At 53.3% G+C, this 18,450-nt stretch overlaps 1 protein-coding gene across 3 annotated transcripts in view; it reads left to right on the forward strand.

Moving 5' to 3' along the window:
• SPATS2 (spermatogenesis associated serine rich 2) overlaps positions 1-18,110 on the forward strand; it is a 31,149-nt gene extending 13,039 nt beyond the window's left edge. For 2 of the 3 annotated variants that reach the window (XM_054183270.1, XM_054183268.1), the window contains 11 exons: positions 3,170-3,249; positions 3,530-3,638; positions 4,576-4,625; positions 5,807-6,065; positions 6,342-6,554; positions 7,710-7,845; positions 13,160-13,218; positions 13,977-14,086; positions 15,532-15,634; positions 16,054-16,259; positions 17,057-18,110. In XM_054183270.1, the coding sequence (XP_054039245.1) occupies positions 3,170-3,249; positions 3,530-3,638; positions 4,576-4,625; positions 5,807-6,065; positions 6,342-6,554; positions 7,710-7,845; positions 13,160-13,218; positions 13,977-14,086; positions 15,532-15,634; positions 16,054-16,259; positions 17,057-17,356 (1,625 nt within the window). In that variant the 3' untranslated portion in view covers positions 17,357-18,110. The remainder of the gene's footprint in view (positions 1-3,169; positions 3,250-3,529; positions 3,639-4,575; positions 4,626-5,806; positions 6,066-6,341; positions 6,555-7,709; positions 7,846-13,159; positions 13,219-13,976; positions 14,087-15,531; positions 15,635-16,053; positions 16,260-17,056) is intronic. The other variant, XM_054183271.1, reaches the window with a different exon arrangement.
• The last annotated feature ends 340 nt before the right edge of the window (positions 18,111-18,450 follow it).

Consider the following 18,450-nt stretch of genomic DNA (forward strand, 5'->3'; position numbering starts at 1 on the left):
TCTTGACTCTGTCCTGGGAAGCTGCATTAATTCCTGTCCAGTCACCTCTGCAGTCCTGGCCACCGCCGCCTCCCGATCCTCGCAACGCAGGGACTGCTGAAGACGCTTGTAATGAGAGCAAATTGGAGATGCTCTGAGCGAGCGGCAAGGTGCCATTTCTTTAAGAGCTTTTTTTTATTTCGCATTAGCCCAGGTCTCCCGCGCTATCCCTGGGAGAGCCGGCGCAGTTACCGCTGACCTGAAAAGCCACGGAGTCTATAAATGTTTGACACTTTAACTGAATCTTGGCTGCAGAGAACTTGAAGCGTATACGCCGTCCGGTCCTCCAAAGCCTGCGGGTGCCCTGGCTGGGGCAGGAGGGTGGATTTAGTGTTTGGAGCAAGATTTTGTTTTGTTTTTTTTTTTTTTAGTTTCTTACACTATTTTGCTGTGCAGACTTCCCACGAGCTGGCAGGTGGAGGTGGTGGGGATGAAGTGCTGGATGGGCTCGGAGGAGCTAAATGCATAGGTGTAATCTTGCCATACGCTTCTGTACGCTGTGCTCTGTGCTGATAGCTGGGATAAAGTCTGCGTGGCTGCCGGGCTGGTGCTTTTATTCCTTTTCCGTGTCTCCTCACAAAATGCCGGCCCTGCCGTGGCTCGGAAGCGAGCCAGGACTTGGCTTGTGTTCACCTGGGGGCTTAAGGGGGAAAATATCGGCCCCTGGTTTGACTTCCTCGAGGTGTCAGGTGTGAAATTCTTTTATTTTGTGTGTCCCAGGAAGCAGAGCAGGCGTTTGTTAGGTCTGGGGTTTTAATTCTTGCGCGTGTTTCGTACGGAAAGGACTAACTGGCGGAGTTACGGGAGGAGGAGATGGATGTTTGGTAGGGTGGATTCTTCCTGGCATCATTAGTGTTTCTATTTAAGAGCTCCTGTGTTATTAGTCCAATAAATAGCACCAAAACACAGAAGTAAATGATTTGGGATGAATGATTTCTTGCCACCTCATTTTTCTGGAGGCTGCAGTTATGAACAGGGAAGCAATTAAGGCCGTTGGCAGCGTCTCTGGGGTTTATCACATCAAATCAACAGGGTAGCACGGCATGGTGTGTGTTTTAATGCAAGAGAGATCAGTCCGAGCGTCTGACTGACGCGTCATGTCAGACATGACATGCATAGTCTGAGCCCCGGCTTTGGGAGAGAGCTTTCCTTTCCCACAAGGCTGTTAATTCAAAAAATCCTGAAATCGCTGGTGGCCGCCAGACTTCTGTCCACGCGGGCGCGAGCATTTTAAATTCTGTCCCTTCTTGCAGATACCCACTGTCACAAGAGGCCTGAGCGCCAGCAGCCCTTTTAATGATGCTTGGGAGCGCTCAAGGGCAATATCAAATGTATACGGTGTAGTCTCCGTCGCATAATTTTTGCATGATAAAACATTTTAACACCAGGAGGACTCGGGCTGGGGTGAAGCGGCTGGAAGCTGGAGAAGCGGCTGGGAGCGAGAGTCCCCCGTAAGACCAAGTGCAAACGGGAACGTGGGAAAGGGATGGGATTGAGTAGCTGAATATGTGCACGGGGGAGCTGAACTTCATCTTTCCTGGCACCTGGGCCCTCGGTGGCTGCTCGGCGATGAAGATTCTGAAAAAAGATTGCTAATTCTCACTCGGTGATGAGAGGCTGAAAGCCATTTACAAGATTAAGGACTAGAAAGTTGGTAACTTGAACTTCTGTGAGCTTGGGAAACTTGAGAAAATCTTGCTCATGGGGCTGAAACGGGTAAGGACGGCGCGAGGAAGAATTTAACCGTTCATCTGTAGCCTTAATAAGAGGCTGACCTTTCCATCATGTTCACAATTCTGTCACTGTATTTGGAGGCATCTCGGTTTAAATGCTACATCAATGTCTGGGAACCGCAGAAGTCAATGGTGTGTCTCGGCATCGCGTACGAGTTATTTAGAGGAGGTGAGGGAAAGAACATGAATCAGCAGCTGGGAATATCAGCTGAGCTAAAGCAGAAAGGGCAGTGACCGAGCGAGCGTCCCCGCAGAGCACCCTGGCCTGCTGGCAGTGTCCCTTCCCCAGGCGGTCCCCAAAGCCACCTCAGAAGCTCCGCAGAAGAACCGCTGTCACGGGCTGCCCCGGCGTCACGAGGCATCGAGGCAAACGCAAGCAAATGCCCTCCTAGATCTGCCTGGGCTTTTGTGGGTGCCTGGAAAGGGGCTGGTGATGCAGAAATAGGAGTGTTTAAAAACCCCTGGGGTCCTGCCGTCAGCCCCTGCCCAGGGACACGTGTTCTTCCTGAGACCTAATGTGGCTAAAATACCGATTTGAAGTATGTTCTGTCATAGTAAAACACGTCTATGAACAGCTTTATCCCTTTTCCTTAGCAAACCTGAAATTTAGCCTGCTCAGACCTTTGGCAGGCAAATCGAGCGTGAATTTGTGATGCCATGTGCTCGTAAGGATCTCTCGGTGAGACGGTAGGGCCTGCAGATTTATGTGACCTTTGCTCGCTGGCAGGGAACGAACCTGTTGGTGATGGCTGTCTCAATTATGGGTCTCTTTTGGAACATAGAAGCATTACCTTGGAGATCGTAGCTGGCAGGGAACACAAGCTGCTGGATCTTCAAACCCATTTATCAGTCTGCTTGCCATTTGTATCTCCAGGTGGAGGAAATTGTTAACCACACCGCTCGAAGGCTCTAGCGCTTTTCTTAACTCTTTATTGCCGGGCTCGGTAAAAGATGAATGCGGAAATGAAGGAGCGGTGCTGGGCCGGGCTGCTTCAGCGATCTCTTCCGCACCAGCCCTGGTGGGGCTTGGGGGTTTGGGGCTTGTGGTTTTGAGTCGTGGCTGGTTAAATGGACCCAGAGCTGAGGAGTGAATTGGCTTCTTGAGTTCGGGGAGGGGAGGGGAGGCACTGGCAAACCAGACTCAGCTGGGGTTACCTGGCTAAGCAGAATCTGGCCCTTAAGCAAGCCTGGGATATCATCTGGTTTATTCGCAGCAGCTACTATCCCTCTGCCAACTGTATGGCGGAATTAGCCAGCGAGCGCCGTACGCCTGTAGGATTTCAATTTTCTCCTTGGCAAAGTAGCAGCTCAGAGCTGACCTCGTGCTTCGTACCTTTCTAAATGTCTCCCGGTGCCTGTTGTTCAGAAGAGAGTTTCCCTCTCCTTTGTCTTCACAGATCCGTCTGGGTTCATTTTTGATGTGCAGTCCAACACTGTGATGGCCCAAGGAGGAACCTTTGAAAACATGAAGGAAAAGGTAAATGTGTCTTCCGAGACTTTAACTCGCCACGTGCCGGGGAAGAGCTCGTGAGCGCTGTATCTTCATCTCCTCTCGGAGATGAAATATGTTTCTGTCCAGGAGCTAACTGCAGCTCTGTCAAAAGAAAATTTTATTCAGGCTAAATCGTCCTGGCGCATTAAAGTTTTATAAGGAAGTCATTGGTGATAGTTTTTAGCCTCCTGGCAGAAGGCTTGGCGTGGGCTGCGTGTGGGATAAAGCAAATGGTTTACACGTTCCTGTGTTTTCTTCCCTCCAGATCAGCGCGGTGCGTGCAATAGTCCCCAACAGGAGCAACAATGAGATCGTCCTCGTGCTGCAGCATTTTGACAACTGCGTGGACAAAACAGTGCAAGCCTTTATGGAAGGTAACCGCGGCTGGTTCCTCGGTGGGGTTTGTGGCTTCGTAACCCCTACGGACCGTGTTTACGGACCCGCTTGAGAAGCAGCGATAGCCTTTGTGCAGAAAGGGCTGCGTGCAGTGAGTACAGCCAGGCAGCAGGAGCTCCTGTGGCTTCTCAGCATGTCCAAGCACAGGCTCGACCCATAAAAACAACCAAGGGATGAGTCTCTTCCCAAGTTTTAGTTGGTGTTTGTTCAACGAGGGGTCAAGGCAGAGATAAGCGTTTGATAGCTCTATAGATAAAGGTTTGATGCTTGATTACAGAAACTCTTGTTCATGTGTACAAAATGGGAATGTCTCAGCTTTGATAGTTGCAGTTTGTACTTTGAGACCTGGCTCGCAGATCTCCTCTCGGGTCTGGCACGCTGCGTTAGATGGATTTTCTGACCTTGGAAAACAGGCTGGTGGTGGTGACAGCGCCTGTCGCTTTGCAGCTCTTCTTTCCGAGCTGGCCATCGCTGACAGCCGCGTTTTGCCTCTGGCCTGCAGAAGGTATGACAGCCAGACTGCGGCCATCCTGACACGGTCAGTGGCTCTGGGGAGAGAAGGCTGGCAGACACCTGACCTGAACGCAACCTCCCAGCTCAGAATGTGCTCCAGCAGGTTCCAAGCACCCAAACCTTTAGTATGACAGAGCCAGGGAGAAAGTTATTGTTTTTTCATATTATTTTTTTTTTCTTTTTCCCCCCTGGAAAGAGCTGTGTTGTCAGGGAGTAGTCCTGTTCAGCCGTGTTTTCCCAAAGCAAAAATGAAACCGATCCTTTTATTACATCAATTAAGAGATTTGAGACTCAGCTGCAGGAAGCGTTTCAGCTGGCTCCAGTCTGGAGGCACTTCCGCGTGACTGGGAAGGGACTGGAGTGGGTGCCTCCTCCGCCGCTCATCCCTGCCTTTCGTTTCAGGCAATGCCAGTGAAGTACTGAAAGAATGGACTGTAACAGGCAAAAAAAAGGTAACGCTTTAAATATACTTTGCCAAGGCATTTATCTCTCTATTTTTGAGGATTTAGACTACGGAGAGCAGTATGCATTCCTCGTGATTTAGATGGGAAAGGAAACCAAAGAGCGGAGGTGTGTCTGGATGTTAGCAGAACTGATGCACGGAGATAATCACCAGGCTATCGCGTGCCTCGCTGTTCGGGGCAATGATTTACATGATAACTTCAGTGCAAGCTGTAAATATCATCTTCTCGGCGCATTTGCATGTAATTCAGTTGTCAGACACACTGTGTCGAATGCAGCATCGAGGGGGGGTGGGGGGGAAAGGGTTCTAGACTTTCCGTCCTTGCAGTCGCTTTTATTCTGCTGACCCTCTACAGCACCCCTAATCCACACACACAGCCCCACACCGAAGTAAATCTTTATCAGGTCCATTTATTTCACCGGAGCTCTGTAATTCACTGTTCAGATAGTCATGCTGTTCCATTTTTCATCGGTAACCTTTGGAGCTGAACAGTTGCATTTAATGCTGAGCTCTGTGGAAATATATTTCTCTGTCACGTAAGCTTTCTCGAGTGTTTGGCCTCGGTCTTTGCTCAGACCTCTGTGAAAGGGTTAAATAAAGGTTTGCAAAGTTTCAGCACTTGATATTATAATATCTAAATCCACCAGGACAAGAATAAAATCATCATTATTCAAAAGGACTCTTTTGAATACGTGAAAAGCACCGGCATGAAATGGAGAGGTGAAAAATGTGACCGAAATAGCCCTGTGGTGGGAAATGAGGGGAGTTTTTTTCCGAGCAAGGTCTAACAGAGCACCCTGGAACCTGCGCCTGGGCAGGGAGCACCCCCAGAAGCTGCCCAGCTGGGAGCCGGGGCCCAAAGGCTACGAGCCCTTTGGGTTCTTCCCATCACTTGTGTAGCCCTCGTCCGATAACCGTTGCTCTTGTTGGCACACCATCGCGGAGGATAATGTATTCGCGCCTCGTTAATGCCACTATATTTGTCCTCATTGTTGAATAAATCCCTCCTCCTGTTAATAGGATCAACAGCCAGGCCGGCTGAAAAAGCATTTAATTCAGCTACTTTCAGCCAGTAAGCATAAGCTTAAATTTCCCTTCAGGAATTAAGCTTAATATATATTTTTTTTTTTTTTTTTTTTCCCCTTTGTGGTGTGGATACCTAATCCCTAGAACAAGAAGAAGAAAACCAAACCGAAACCGCAAGCTGAATCGAGCCCTGGCCTCCCAGACCCCGGTAAATTGGTGTCCACTGAAGAGGAGCAATCGGCAAACTCGGAGAAGGGTGGAATTAACGGTTTCCATGTCAACGGCTGTGCCCACGACACGGAGTCTGTGGACTCGCTCAGCGAAGGTTTGGATGCGCTTTCAATTGATGCCCGAGAGCTGGAGGATTGCGAGGCCGCTGCCCCAGACATGCCTGAGAGAACAGGTTAGTCTTCGAAAGCCGCGCAGGAGATGGGCACCCGGTGTTTGAAACGCAGAGGAGCTGCCTCCTGCTTTTTTTTTTTTTTTTTCATGTTCCCGCTGGGTTTTGGGTCAGCTTTAAATACTGGTTTGTTTGGACGGCTCTTCAGGGAAGAGCGGCTTGCCTTGTATTTCTGATTTCTTTTTTTTATTTTTTTTTTTTGCTTGTTGTGGTAAAGAGGCGCTCAGTGTTCTGCCGTCCGCTTTGTGTTCCCCTTTAAACGAGTGTGCTTTTCTACAGCAGTGCCTGAACTAGCGAACGGAATAGCAGACTTTGACACAAAATCGCTCATCCTGCATCCTTCCCAGAGCCCTTCGTCTCTCAGACAGCGGCCTGAGCAGAGGAGCGCCAGCAGGTCTCTGTCCAGATCGACAGCCGGCAACGCAGCTCCGGCCTCTCTGTCCGCACCGCGGCTGGAAGATGTTCCCGTTTCACCTGCAAACAAGAAGCTGGGTAAGGCCCTGAGGGTCTGCGCCCTCGCCCGGCTCCGAGCCGTTGCTGCTGGTCAAATTCTCACTGCCTCTTCTGCCGTGTCACTGACAGACGCGGTGGTGAGGCACGCTGGACTTTGATTTTAATGCGAGCTAACATGCTTCTTATTATCTGGCCAGTAACTTGCACTCCGCTCCTCCTCTTCCCTGCGCGCAGCAGGGATCTTGACAGCAGTTTAGATGTAGTGCCCGGAGCAGCAAACCCGCCTGTGTGAGAGAAGCAGGGGAGGAAGGAAGCAGCCGGTCTCGCCGCATACGTTTAGCCCGTTCTTCCTTGTGCTCCCTCACAGAGCCTTTGGGTTGTTTCTCATCTTTTGTGCGAATTTGTCAAAAGGCCAGAAGTTCGGCCCAGCCCCTGTTACAAGAAGTGACAGGCTCCTTCTACGGGATTTATTATTATTTTTTTTTTGCTCCCCCCTCTTTTGTGTGCTCTCTCCACAGCTGAGCTCTGTGGGGATAACAAGTGGGGACAGGAGGGACCTCGGAGCCCCCGGTTCCGCTTAGCTCAGGGAGATGAGGCGGCGGTCGTTCGCCTCCTTGCTGCGTGGGAAAGCTGTAACGAGCAGTTGTTAATGGAGCTTGGCAGGGGGGCAACTGGTGGTGTATCCCGCTGGCGAGCTGAGAGACGGGGACCAGCCAGTCCTTGCAGCTCCTGGTTTGAGGAAATGGCCTTAATTTTAGTTTCCGAGATAATTCCCTTCCCCAGGCAGTCATTCCATACCGTTTAGTGATACGGTGTGTTGGTTTTCAGCGTAGACTCCGTTTCACTCGCCTCCAGTCCCTCTCACAAAAGCAACTCAGAGGCGCGTTTGATTTCTCTCGTGACATTAAAAATGTGGGGGGACATCCCTGCCCGTGGAAGGAGATTCTACAAGCCCTGGGAAAACTTCTCCCCAGAATAAGAAAATCCGTCTCAAACTGTCCCTGCTGAACCTGGTGCCTTTGTAATGGGGAAGGGAAAGAAAAATTTAAAACCGAGCAGTGAATAGTTTTTTGGTTTTGTTTTGTTGTTTTTTTTTTTAAATAAGAGGGAAAGCCATCTTTAGATTTCTCCCTGCTGGGAGGATTTAGCAGTCTGATTGACGTGACTGTTTGGGTTCGCTCTGTCTCTTGGTAGGTTCTAATATTGAAAAATCAGTGAAGGATCTCCAGCGCTGCACCGTTTCACTGGCTCGGTACCGCGTTGTGGTGAAGGAGGAAATGGATGCTTCCATTAAGAAGATGAAGCAGGTCTTTGCTGAGCTGCAGAGTAGGTAAGTTAAATGTAGGGACGGATCCAGGTGTTAAGGATTAAAACCAATACGTTTGGAATAAGACTTCGGCTTTCCGGTAGGGTTAACGACTTGCTCGTGTTTGCCGTACCGCCCCGGCTCTGTTCTTCAGCCTCTGGGGAGGTCAGTGTGGCGTTAAGAATAAACCGGAGGCTAAAGGTCCGTGCTCTGTGGGTTTTTGAAGCCTTTGCGGGGGGGCGTTTGCAGGGCCTGCGTTCCAGCTGTCGGCCCACGCGTGCGGTGGGATGTTCATACGCTGCTCTGGGCTGTCCATCAGGGTCTTTGACAAACTGTGGCCGCCCAAGACCATCGGAAAGTCATTTTAGACGCAGGTAATACGAGGAACTCGCCAGATAACGTACTCTTGAGTTACAAATGTTAGCTGTGCTGGAAGGAGAACTGGTGGGAGCTCAGGGCGCAGTACGACGTGTCTTTTAGAAACAAACATTCGTATTTGAAATCTTCAAATTATGGCCGAATATAACATAGAAGAGAGGGACCCTTTTGAAGGTACAAGTACACATCAAAGATCATCCCGTGCAGCGTTGCTTCCCCTGTTTTAAGCCAAACTTTTAGTAGTGTGCGTGATGTTCCCTACGAGTGTCATCGAGTCTCTTTTTTAATGAACATCTTTATTGGTTTGGATAAGTGCTTTAAGATTATATTCCGAAAGGCCTAACATCAGATACGCTCGCTGTCTTGGCTGATTGACTCTATTTCTGAGGAAATTGTTCTTCCTGGTTGTACAAACACGATTGCTTTTGGTAAAGAAATATTCATAAGAAACTGCACAGAGAGTTCTCCTTGCCTGAAGTGAGTAACGTTTGACAAGTAACTAAAATGCCGCTCTCGCATTGAGGGATTAAAGTAGATATTTGGCAGACTTGCAAATCTGTGTCAAAAGCTGTCTGTGCCTGAAAACTGGATGTGGCCTCAAAGGCGAGAGTAGTCGGGGGTGATGCAGAGAGCTCTTTTCAGAAGCCTTTTAGCCAATTCGGCGGTTCGGTGTGGGCTTTTTCTTGTGCCCGTACTTGCCTTGAACTTTGCCCGCAGGAACTGCTCTCCCACACTAAATGGAATGCTGTCCCGTACTTAAATTCAGCGCGTGCTAAAAATACTGACAAAAATGTTCATAGGTGACTTTTAAACTTACCTGAGGACAGGAGACCAAAGGAGGGCTGGGGTTACAGGTGTCGGTGGGCCCCGACCTGCCTTTTGGTGCTCAGCTGTGGGGACGTGGAGCTCCCAGCACCTCCCATCCTTTGGAAAATCTGCAACGCGACGGGATTTACCTTGTCCGTAAGAGATTTGTAGCCCTAACTCAAGTTTGGTTTTGTGAATATTATTTCTTACTTTGTTAGTGGCTTTGTCTACTGAGTCAATACTGATACCGATTTGATATTATCACCGCATACAGCGGGGTTTTGTCCTTAGTTTTATTTGTCTGCCTCTCTATACGGTTACGACATCTGTAAGGACTCTCTCCCCGGTATGGAAAATGTCATTCTTTTGGCTAATGTGTCTGGTTCCGTATAAGTAATTCCTCACCCTTTGACTTACGTTATCATCTATAAAACACTTGCGTCATGTTGGGAAAGGTTAAAGACTCAAGTCCAGCCCGGCAGCGTCGCTGCGATAAGCCGAGCCGGCAGTGGGTGAAGCAGGACACGCGGTTCCGTCAGCAGGGAGGCAAGTGCCTGCCTGGAATGCGGCCACTGGGAACCTCCTTCGACAAACGCCGAGCCAAAGAGCTGCCCGGCAGGATGCCGGGGCCGCGCAGTCGATGCGCGGTGACTCTGCAGAAAGACATTCACTTTCCTTTTCCCCAAAGTGATGCAATTGCCGGTGACCTGAAGTGTAAATTGCACCTTTACGGTTTTTTTTTTTTTTTTTTATTGGGTTGCGTTTTTTGTTTTCCCAACTCCCTGCATGACCCAGAGAACAATTAGTGTCTTTTTAAACGCTACGGCACAAGGTGGGATCCGATGGTTAAACCCTCTTGCTGAATTGCCTCTCCGGCTGGCTTTCTACCAAAACCTGGTTTAAAAGCAGGTTTGTTCGACTGAAATAGGATATTTCGGTAGCAAAGCTGCGACTGGTTTAACTTGTGCCTGTCAGGGCTGCCCTTCAGATGTCCTTTTAACCAGTGAGGCTTCCTGGAGTTCTTCACCTTCTCTCCCTAGACAAGGTGCTTCTATTAGACCTGTGGTCTGTAGGTAGGTGAGGGTGAAGGAGACCAATGCCGGGGTTGTGCCTGGCAGGTATCTCGGTCTCTGAAATCTGGCCTGTTGGAGTGGCAGACGGGGCTTTGGCTTCCTATTTAGAGAGGATTTGCTCCTCTGGGCAGGAGATGATCAGGTAACCTGAACTAGGGAATCCTGATAGTCCTTAATTTCTTGAATATTTTACTATCCACTGACAGGGAAAGTAGCACAGCAGGGGGGGAAAAAACCCCTGAGCCTTTGAGTGGTGTTGTGGATAGGTTCAACTTCATCAACGCGCGCTGCAAGTCAGGGTTTGAGGTTTCTCACTGCGGAGAATCCCCTCTGCGTGCCTCGTGGCAGAGCTGCCAGGCGAGCTTCCAGCCACCTTCCATTGCAGCCGGGCTTGGAGATCCTTGTGTTTCAGCCCCAAGGAAAACTGGCCCCGGAACCCTCAGCGTGTTTGTGCAAATGGCTCTTGTCTTCTGCGAATGGATGATGTCTTGCAGGCACTGCTCGACCGAGCTGAGAGCGTCTTCTAATGGTTGGGTCACAACTGAGTCTTCAGCATTAATTCGTCTTCAGCAGGCTTATCTGCTCCCCCTTTTTCTTCCTTGTGCACTCCTTCAATATCCTTTCTTAAAGGCCAGCCCTCCTGGCAGGGGCAGATGCGCTCTCCGTGCTGCGTGGGATCCCAGGACAGAGCATTGGGAAAGGCAGGCCTCTTTCCCAACGGATCCGGCAGAAGGAAGTGCGTTTGTTTGAGGAGAAGCCGTGCAGGATGGAGGAGCAGTGGGGTCTGATGCGAGTCACTCGTCACGCGAAGCCACTTGACCTCTGTTCCTCAGCCAGCCCAACTGTAAAATTGGGTAAAGGACTCCAGCTGAGCTCTGCTGAGTAAATTAAATTACAGAGAGACGCAAGCTACGCTCCGTGCCAAGGTGCGTGCGTGTTGCGCCTGCAGCTCGGCGGAAAAAAAAATCCCCAAACCCCCATATAAAGCGGGTGTTGGCTTTGCAGGAGCTGGGTGTGTGTCTGTGTGTTCAGGGAGGAGGCGTTAGGGTAAGGTGTAGCACAACCCAGTTCTGCGGCACAGGCGCCAGCTGCAAAGGCTGTTCCTGCACTGGAATTAATCATTAAGGCCATATTCGGCCCCGTATCTCCCGGTGATTCCTGCCGCTGGGGGGGCTCTGGGCAGGAGGCAGCGGGGTATCTCCCTTTCCCTGTCCCTCGGCGTGGCAGAGCCAGGTTGTGCCGCTCTGGAAACAAGGTGAAGTCTTATTAGCGTAGCTTTTGACACCCGTCGTTGTATTTGCGCAGTTGGGCTGAGAGTGCCTGACCTGGATCAGGCCCCTGCTGTGCTACGAGCAGAAACAATTCCTGCCCTGAAAAGGCAGATGGACAGAGCGATAAATCAACAGAAGAAGCCAAATGTCAAAGCTGCTGTTCAGAGGGAATTGTTTAAATTGATCTTGCCTCAGCCCTCCCTGACATGCAGAGGAGCGGGAGCGGCGGTTTGAGTTTGCATTTCAGATGCTCTGTGGCTTCCCTTTCAGATAGTCGCTAAAATAAATATTCTTCCCATTTTCAAGCAAACCTTTCTCACTAAAAGAGCGTGTGGTGGGTGTTGAAGGGCTGACCCTGCGCACCGCCGATATCTCCGACTACCGTTTAGTGTCTGTGCTGCGCGTATCGTACAGCGACCACGTGAGAGGAAGACTCTGCTTTTATATTTAGAAAGCAGAAACTGAAATGAACCCGATTAATAGGCTGGGTGGTGAATGCATTCCAGCTGCCGGCAGCAGCTGAGTGAAGGTGAGCTGCGGCGGTGCAGGGCTGAGGACGTCGGAGGCGTTGCTTCCAAGGAAGCACAAAAGAAGCATTTGCAGGGGGGAGGGTATCTGCAAGAGTCTGGATTCCTTACGGCGAAGAGCTGTGACCAGTACATGCCCCAATCCGGATTGGGAGGACTGGTATTTCCCCTCCTGCTTCCATTGTAACTCGGTGTGCGCATCTCCCGGGACAAGAGCCCTCTTTGCACGGCCTGTGAGCGGCAGTGATGGGAAGGTTCCTGGGTGCTCTGCCTCACCGGAGGGTGCTCAAAAAACCTGAATTTGCTAAATTTGGCCAGGCGGTAGCTGTGCGGTTCTGCTTGCGTAAAAGCTGCCGCCGTGATGCCCGGGGGAATTGCAGTCTCATGGCAACAGGCACGCTCGAACCTCCTGGTGAGTGGAGACGCTTCGCTGTGACCCACTCAGGTGTTCCCTCCATGGCCAAAGAATCCTCAGACCGTAACAGACTCCCGGATCGTGGACCTGTGTAGCTCCGGGTGACCTGGTGACAAGGCAGGAGGACGTGTCCTCATACCTGCTGCACCGGGGGGAAGGTTGCCACGCTCTCATGTGGGTCCTGCAGCCCTGTGGGGGTTCAGCGGGGTACACACCTCCTGAGAAGCAGCCCAGAGCACCCGAATCCAGGTTTCTGGGTCGGTGGGCCAATTTGGTAGGTTTAAGTAAGCTAATGAGGGCGTTAAGAGCAGAGCATCGCTTCCCAGCGTGGCCCCTGAGGGGCTGCCTCGGATGGGACGGCTGCCCGAATGCCTGGCGCCCTGCTCCTGCCATCCTGGATCCTCGCCCTGCCCCGCTGCTCCTGCCTTTTGTATTTTGAGTGACTCTTTCAAACGTTGTGCCCTCGTTTTCTTCGGCGAGGAGAAGTCCAGCCGAGTAGAGCCATCCCCCACCAGCCCAGCTGCCGCTCCTTTCTCCCCTTGCCAAGGTGGCTCCGACTTTATCAGGGTAAGGTGACCATGTCCCCGGCGGGTTGGGAACGCCGCGTCGTGCTCCGCGCTGTCCCCAGCACAGCCCGGACACAACTCCGCACCTGCCAGAACAAAAGCCGCGCTGGGTGTGTGGTGCCACGGGCTCCTGCTGCCATCTGCCGGTCTCTCCCCGCTGGCCGGCAAACCCTCCCAACCCTCCTCTTGCAGTAAGATTTCATCGTCCTCTTTGTTTCTTACTAAATCTCCCCTTTTTCTGTTTTGTTTTTTTTTTTTTTGTTTTTTTTTTTTTTTATCCCCCCCACCCCACCCCCTCCAGCCTTATGGATCGCGAGGTGGCGTTGCTGGCTGAGATGGACAAAGTGAAAGCAGAAGCAAGTAAGGCTCTTGTCTTTCTACCGAGGGCCCGCCTGAAGAGCTGTAGGTGTTGCTGCGCTCTTCAGGCTCAGCCCCCCAAGATTTCTGTGATTTTTTACCTCCCGGTCCTGAATATGTGGCTCTGTACCCAGAGAAGCCTTGCCCCGTGGCTTGGGTTAGCCATATATATATATATATATATATATATCTCACGACTAGATCGCGTTTGCTGCCTGACACAGTTGATACAAACCATCCCCTTTGAGGTCTAAGCGCCCTCGTTAGAGGATGGGGACATAAACCGCTCTGATTCCTGACAGTCTCGGCATTCCTGGGGAGCTGGGCAGGGATTTCTGGGAGGGGAATCCATGGGGACGCCCGCCCCAGCAGCACCCAGCCCCCCAGTTCCAATCACCGTAGAACCACGGAATCCCGGGTTGGAAGGGACCCCGAGGATCACCTGCGCCAGCCTTTCACGGCCAAAGCAGGGGATTTGGGGTGGGGGAAGGAAGGAGTTTAGCCCGGGGAGAGCGGTAAAACTTCCACCGAAGCTGCGTGTGGTGCCCCTGGTCGCGTCAGCTCACAGCTCAGGTCCGCTCCGTGTCTGGATGGAAATGGGGCGGCGGGGGCTGCTGTGCAGCTGGCACGGAGCCCTGGGGGGAGGACGGGACGCGGGGAACCTGCTGTTTACCAATAAGGGGCTGTGTGCCGGGGCTGGGGCGGTTTAACTCCGCGGGGGGAGGGTTGGTTGGGAGCCTGAGCCGTGGTCTGTTTTGCAGTGGAAATTCTGGTTAGCCGCCAGAAGAAGGCAGAAGCCCTGAAGAAGATGACCGATGTGGCCGTGCGGATGTCGGAGGAGCAGCTGGTGGAGCTCAGAGCCGACATAAAGGTGAGCTCTTTGCTCCCTCTACTCCAGCCAGGTCCTAATCCCACCCAAGTGTGGTGTGGCAGGAATTCTGCAGCTGCCACCTAGTCCGTGGTAGGAATTGTGGGGGTGCCAGCTCAACAGGGCCCTCTCAGGTGGCAGCTCAGAGAAGAGGAGTCACCAATCCGCTGGGTAAATAAGCGGTTTATTTACCAAACACGCAGAGCCGCTGGAGCTGGTGCCTCCGAGGAGGGACCCCAACCTCAGATCGCCCCAGTTATACTGTCCCAGCACCCCATCCCCGAGTGCAATCCCTTGATTGTGGTCGGTCTCGATTTCTTACTGGTTTTCTTGGTCGCTGGGCTGGCTGCCTTCTGAAGTTACCTCATTCTCTCGGAATTGTTTCTCTGGTCCTTATCCTCGCCATTACGCTTGAACGTGCCGGATTCAGCGAGTTCTGTGTTTGCAGCATTGGTTTTATCAGAAAGTTTACTCTCGGTCAGCTCTTGCAACCTGAGGCTTCAACTACTTCAGCTTCTAGCGCTAAGCAAGGCTGTTAATCCTGACCGTTCTCAACGGTGGCACGCTTTTGTGTAGTTTTCTGGGTGTCTGACACTTCTGAATGCAATTTTGTGTCCTGTGCGAGTCTTTTCCTTGCGTCTGTTGTTCCTCAATCCACCGCCAGCGCTCTGCATGCCGCTGCGGACAGCGGGATACGGGGCACCTGAATTGAAATATTACAAATACTCGGTTTGTAAAATACCGGCGGCGGCCAACAACCCATCAGCTGGGCGTTAACCCCGGCACGCCCGGCCCTTGTGAGCGGGCAGAGAGCGGGGAAGGCGGCAGGCCCACGGCTTTGTGCTCCAAGCGGTTGTGAAAACCAGCCGCTGGCGTGGGCTGACCTCTGCCTTTTCCCCCCCACCCCCGAAACGGGGAGACCTTCCCGGCTGCGCCCCGGCCGCTTTTATATTCCCTAAAACGTTTCTGCTCTCCAGCTCCCCGGCTCCTGCCACAAGAGGTCAGTGCGAAGTTGCATCAATTAAATTCCAGTTTAATAATTAAAAGTGCTCCCCCTGCAGCAGGATGAATGCAGCTGAGAAACCTGTTGCCCCCGAGAGTGTCCAGAGAGCAGGGGGGGCTGGTTCCCCAGAGCAGGGCCAGGGAGAGCGGAGCTGCTTCGGGACGAGTGAATCCGCGGCTCGGCTGCTGGAGCCGGGGGAAGGCTCCTTTGTGCATGGGTGGAAATCCACCGGGGGGCTGGGGGGGTGGGAAAAAAAGTGGTTTTCTATTTCCCTAAGTCATAGCCATCTGCCTTCTCACTAAGGTGGCTTTTTTTTCAAGCAGCCCCCACCTCAGGTACCTGTTCCTGGGCCAAACCGGGAGGTTTTCACCTCCGTTTTCTGTTCCCGTGCACAGACTGAATTAACCTCGTTAACTGCATTAAAAATTTTGCCTTTTCTGTGAAGCACTTTGTGAGCGAGCGGAAGTACGACGAGGACCTGGGCAGGGTGGCACGCTTCACCTGTGACCTCGACGTGCTGAAGAAGAGCATCGCCTCCTTTGGCCAAGGTGAGCTGGAGGGGAGTCGGGGAGGAGCCATCGGTCACCTTTTGCTGGCCCTGCCATCGCCAAAACCCTTCACGTGTCCCCAAAACTGGGAGTGTTCTGGTCAGGGGGTTTTGTTTCCTCTTGGCAGCGGAGAGAGGAGCCAGCCCTCCCCTTGTTGCTGCTGCAGACGCTTCTCCCTTGGCAAGGGGGAGCTCTGTGCCCTTCCCCTTCGCTGTCGAGCGCTGGTCCCAGTTTGCCATGCCCTTGCTACCGTTCACACAACCAAAAAAAAGCCCGAAAAACGTCCATTGTCCTTTTGAGCCTTTGGCTGCAGCCGGGAGCCCCCAGCAGTGCTGGAGCTGGCTGGGTCTGGAGGCCGGATGGCTAATGGTGTGGGTCCCGTCTGCAGAATGCACATTTTTGGGGTATTTCTCTTCCAGTTTCCCATCCAAAGAACAGCTACTCCACCCGCTCGCGCTGCAGCTCCGTCACCGCCGTGTCCCTGAGCGAGACCTCTGCTCCCTCCGCCCCCGCCTGTGCCTCTGCCTCTGCCGCCAACCTCACCACGGCCAGCAAGAAGCCCTCGTCCCCAGCAGATGCAGCTGTGGGGAATGCAGGTGGCCGCCCTTCCCAGCCTTCCCGAGAGGTAACTGCACCCCAGCACGGCACCGGCACCGCATGGTGCTGCGGGGAGTTTGTTCCACGTTTGTGGCTTCTCTCCCCGTTCCTGGGCTGGGTCAGGACTCGCACAGGGCTGAGCAGCAGCGGCGTCACAGAACCATAGGATGGTTTGGGTTGGGAGGGACCTTAAAGCTCACCCAGTGCCACCCCCTGCCCTGGGCAGGGCCACCTCCCACCAGCCCAGGTTGCTCCAAGCCCCGTCCAACCTGGCCTTGAACCCCTCCAGGGATGGGGCAGCCACAGCTTCTCTGGGCAACCTGGGCCAGGGGCTCACCCCCCTCACAGCCAAGAATTTCTTCCTCACATCTCACCTGAATCTCCCTCTTCCAGTGTAAAACCCTTCCCCCTCGTCCCATGGCTCCCCTCCCTGCTCCAGAGTCCCTCCCCAGCTTTCCTGGAGCCCCTTGAGGGACTGGAAGGGGCTGGAAGGTCTCCGCGGAGCCTTCTCTTCTCCAGGCTGAACCCCCCCAGCTCTCTCAGCCTGTTCCCACAGCAGAGGGGCTCCAGCCCTCCCAGCATCTCCGGGGCCTCCTCCGGCCCCACTCCAACAGCTCCGTGTCCTTCTGCTGTTGGTGCCCCAGTGTTGGGTCTAGCCACAGCGCGCAGCCTGTCCTCGACGGTTCCGCTTCAGAGCGGACTTTGGAAGTTTTGCTGTTCCATTTCCCCCCTACCAGGACCAAGAGGTTGGGGTGTGCGGGGATGCGGCTCCAAGAGCTAGCAGCTCTCCAGCCCCCCTCACTCGCCCACCCTCTTCTGTTCCAGGCTTCCCAGGGGAACAGGAGACCGGGAGCGGGGCCCAGGTCCCAGGGCCAGCGCCACATCGGCCCCCCGGCCCCCAGCCGCTCCAACAACGGCAACCGACAGCGGAACGGGCCGGGCCAGGCCCACGGCAGGCGACAAACCCCCCCTCCAGCAGCCTCCGCCGGCAACCCCGGCCAGACGCAGCCCCCGGGCACTGGGGGGGCCTCAGCGCGGCACGGCCCCCCCTCCACCGGCACAGAGACCAAGGGGCTCCCGCAGCGGAAGCCCCGGAGCAGCCGTCAGGAGGGAGCCAACTCCTGAGAGCCCCGGGCTCTGCCGCCAGCCCCGCGGCGCAACCAGACTGGAGGAAGCTCCTAGCTAGGATACTAACGAAGGAAAGTTTACACTTCTCTTGTTATTTTTCTTTTTTTTTTTTTTGTGCCATTTTTTTTTTTCTTTCTTTCTTTCCTTCCTTTCCCCCCCCCCCCACGCCCCACCTCCTCATCTGCTTTGTGTTCTCAGCCTGAGCTGCGCCCTCCACACGGGTCCGGGCCCCCCTGCCCCGCTCCCCTCTCTCTCCCTTTTCCCCTCCAGAAATCAGCCTTCTCTGCGAAATCGCTGGCCAAAACCCAGCCCCAAAAGTGTCTTTTCTTCTCCCCCCCCCTACCCCGGCCTCGGAGGAAGGGCCTCCGACAGCCTGTCCCCTCGTGCTGGCAGCGAGGATGATGAGGGCTGGGACACGGGGCCTGGGGAGAGCCGGAGGGGGGGTGTTGGGGGGATGTCCCCTCCCCTGGGGACAGGCAGGAATCTGGACCCCTCCTCTCCGGGGACCTGTGCACTTCGTCTGCACACTTTGCTGTTCTCTGGTTTTCGTGTTGGGGACCTCTTTTTATTTTATTCACTACCCTGGCTTGCCCTGCCTTCTCCCCACCCCCCACCACTTCTCCAGCCTTTTTTCGTCCCTAAATTAAATTTATAGCAATATCAATTAGCAGAGCTAATCCTAGGTGATACGGGGTGGAGATTGCAACGGTCCTTCTTTAGAGCTGTATGAATAAAGACGATGTTCATGGTGGATGTCGCTGTCTGTGCCTTGCTGCCACCAGCAAATTATAGAATCGCAGGATGGTTTGGGTGAGAATGAATCTTAAAGCTCATCTCCTCCACGCCCCACATCCAGTGGGACACCTCCCACCAGCCCAGGTTGCTCCAAGCCCCGTCCAACCTGGCCTTGAACCCCTCCAGGGATGGGGCAGCCACAGCTTCTCTGGGCAACCTGGGCCAGGGGCTCACCCCCCTCACAGCCAAGAATTTCTTCCTCACATCTCACCTGAATCTCCCTCTTCCAGTGTAAAACCCTTCCCCCTCGTCCCCTGGATCCCCTCCCTGCTCCAGAGTCCCTCCCCAGCTTTCAT

Source organism: Rissa tridactyla, chromosome 24 (assembly GCF_028500815.1).
Source record: "Rissa tridactyla isolate bRisTri1 chromosome 24, bRisTri1.patW.cur.20221130, whole genome shotgun sequence".
NCBI lineage: Eukaryota > Metazoa > Chordata > Aves > Charadriiformes > Laridae > Rissa > Rissa tridactyla.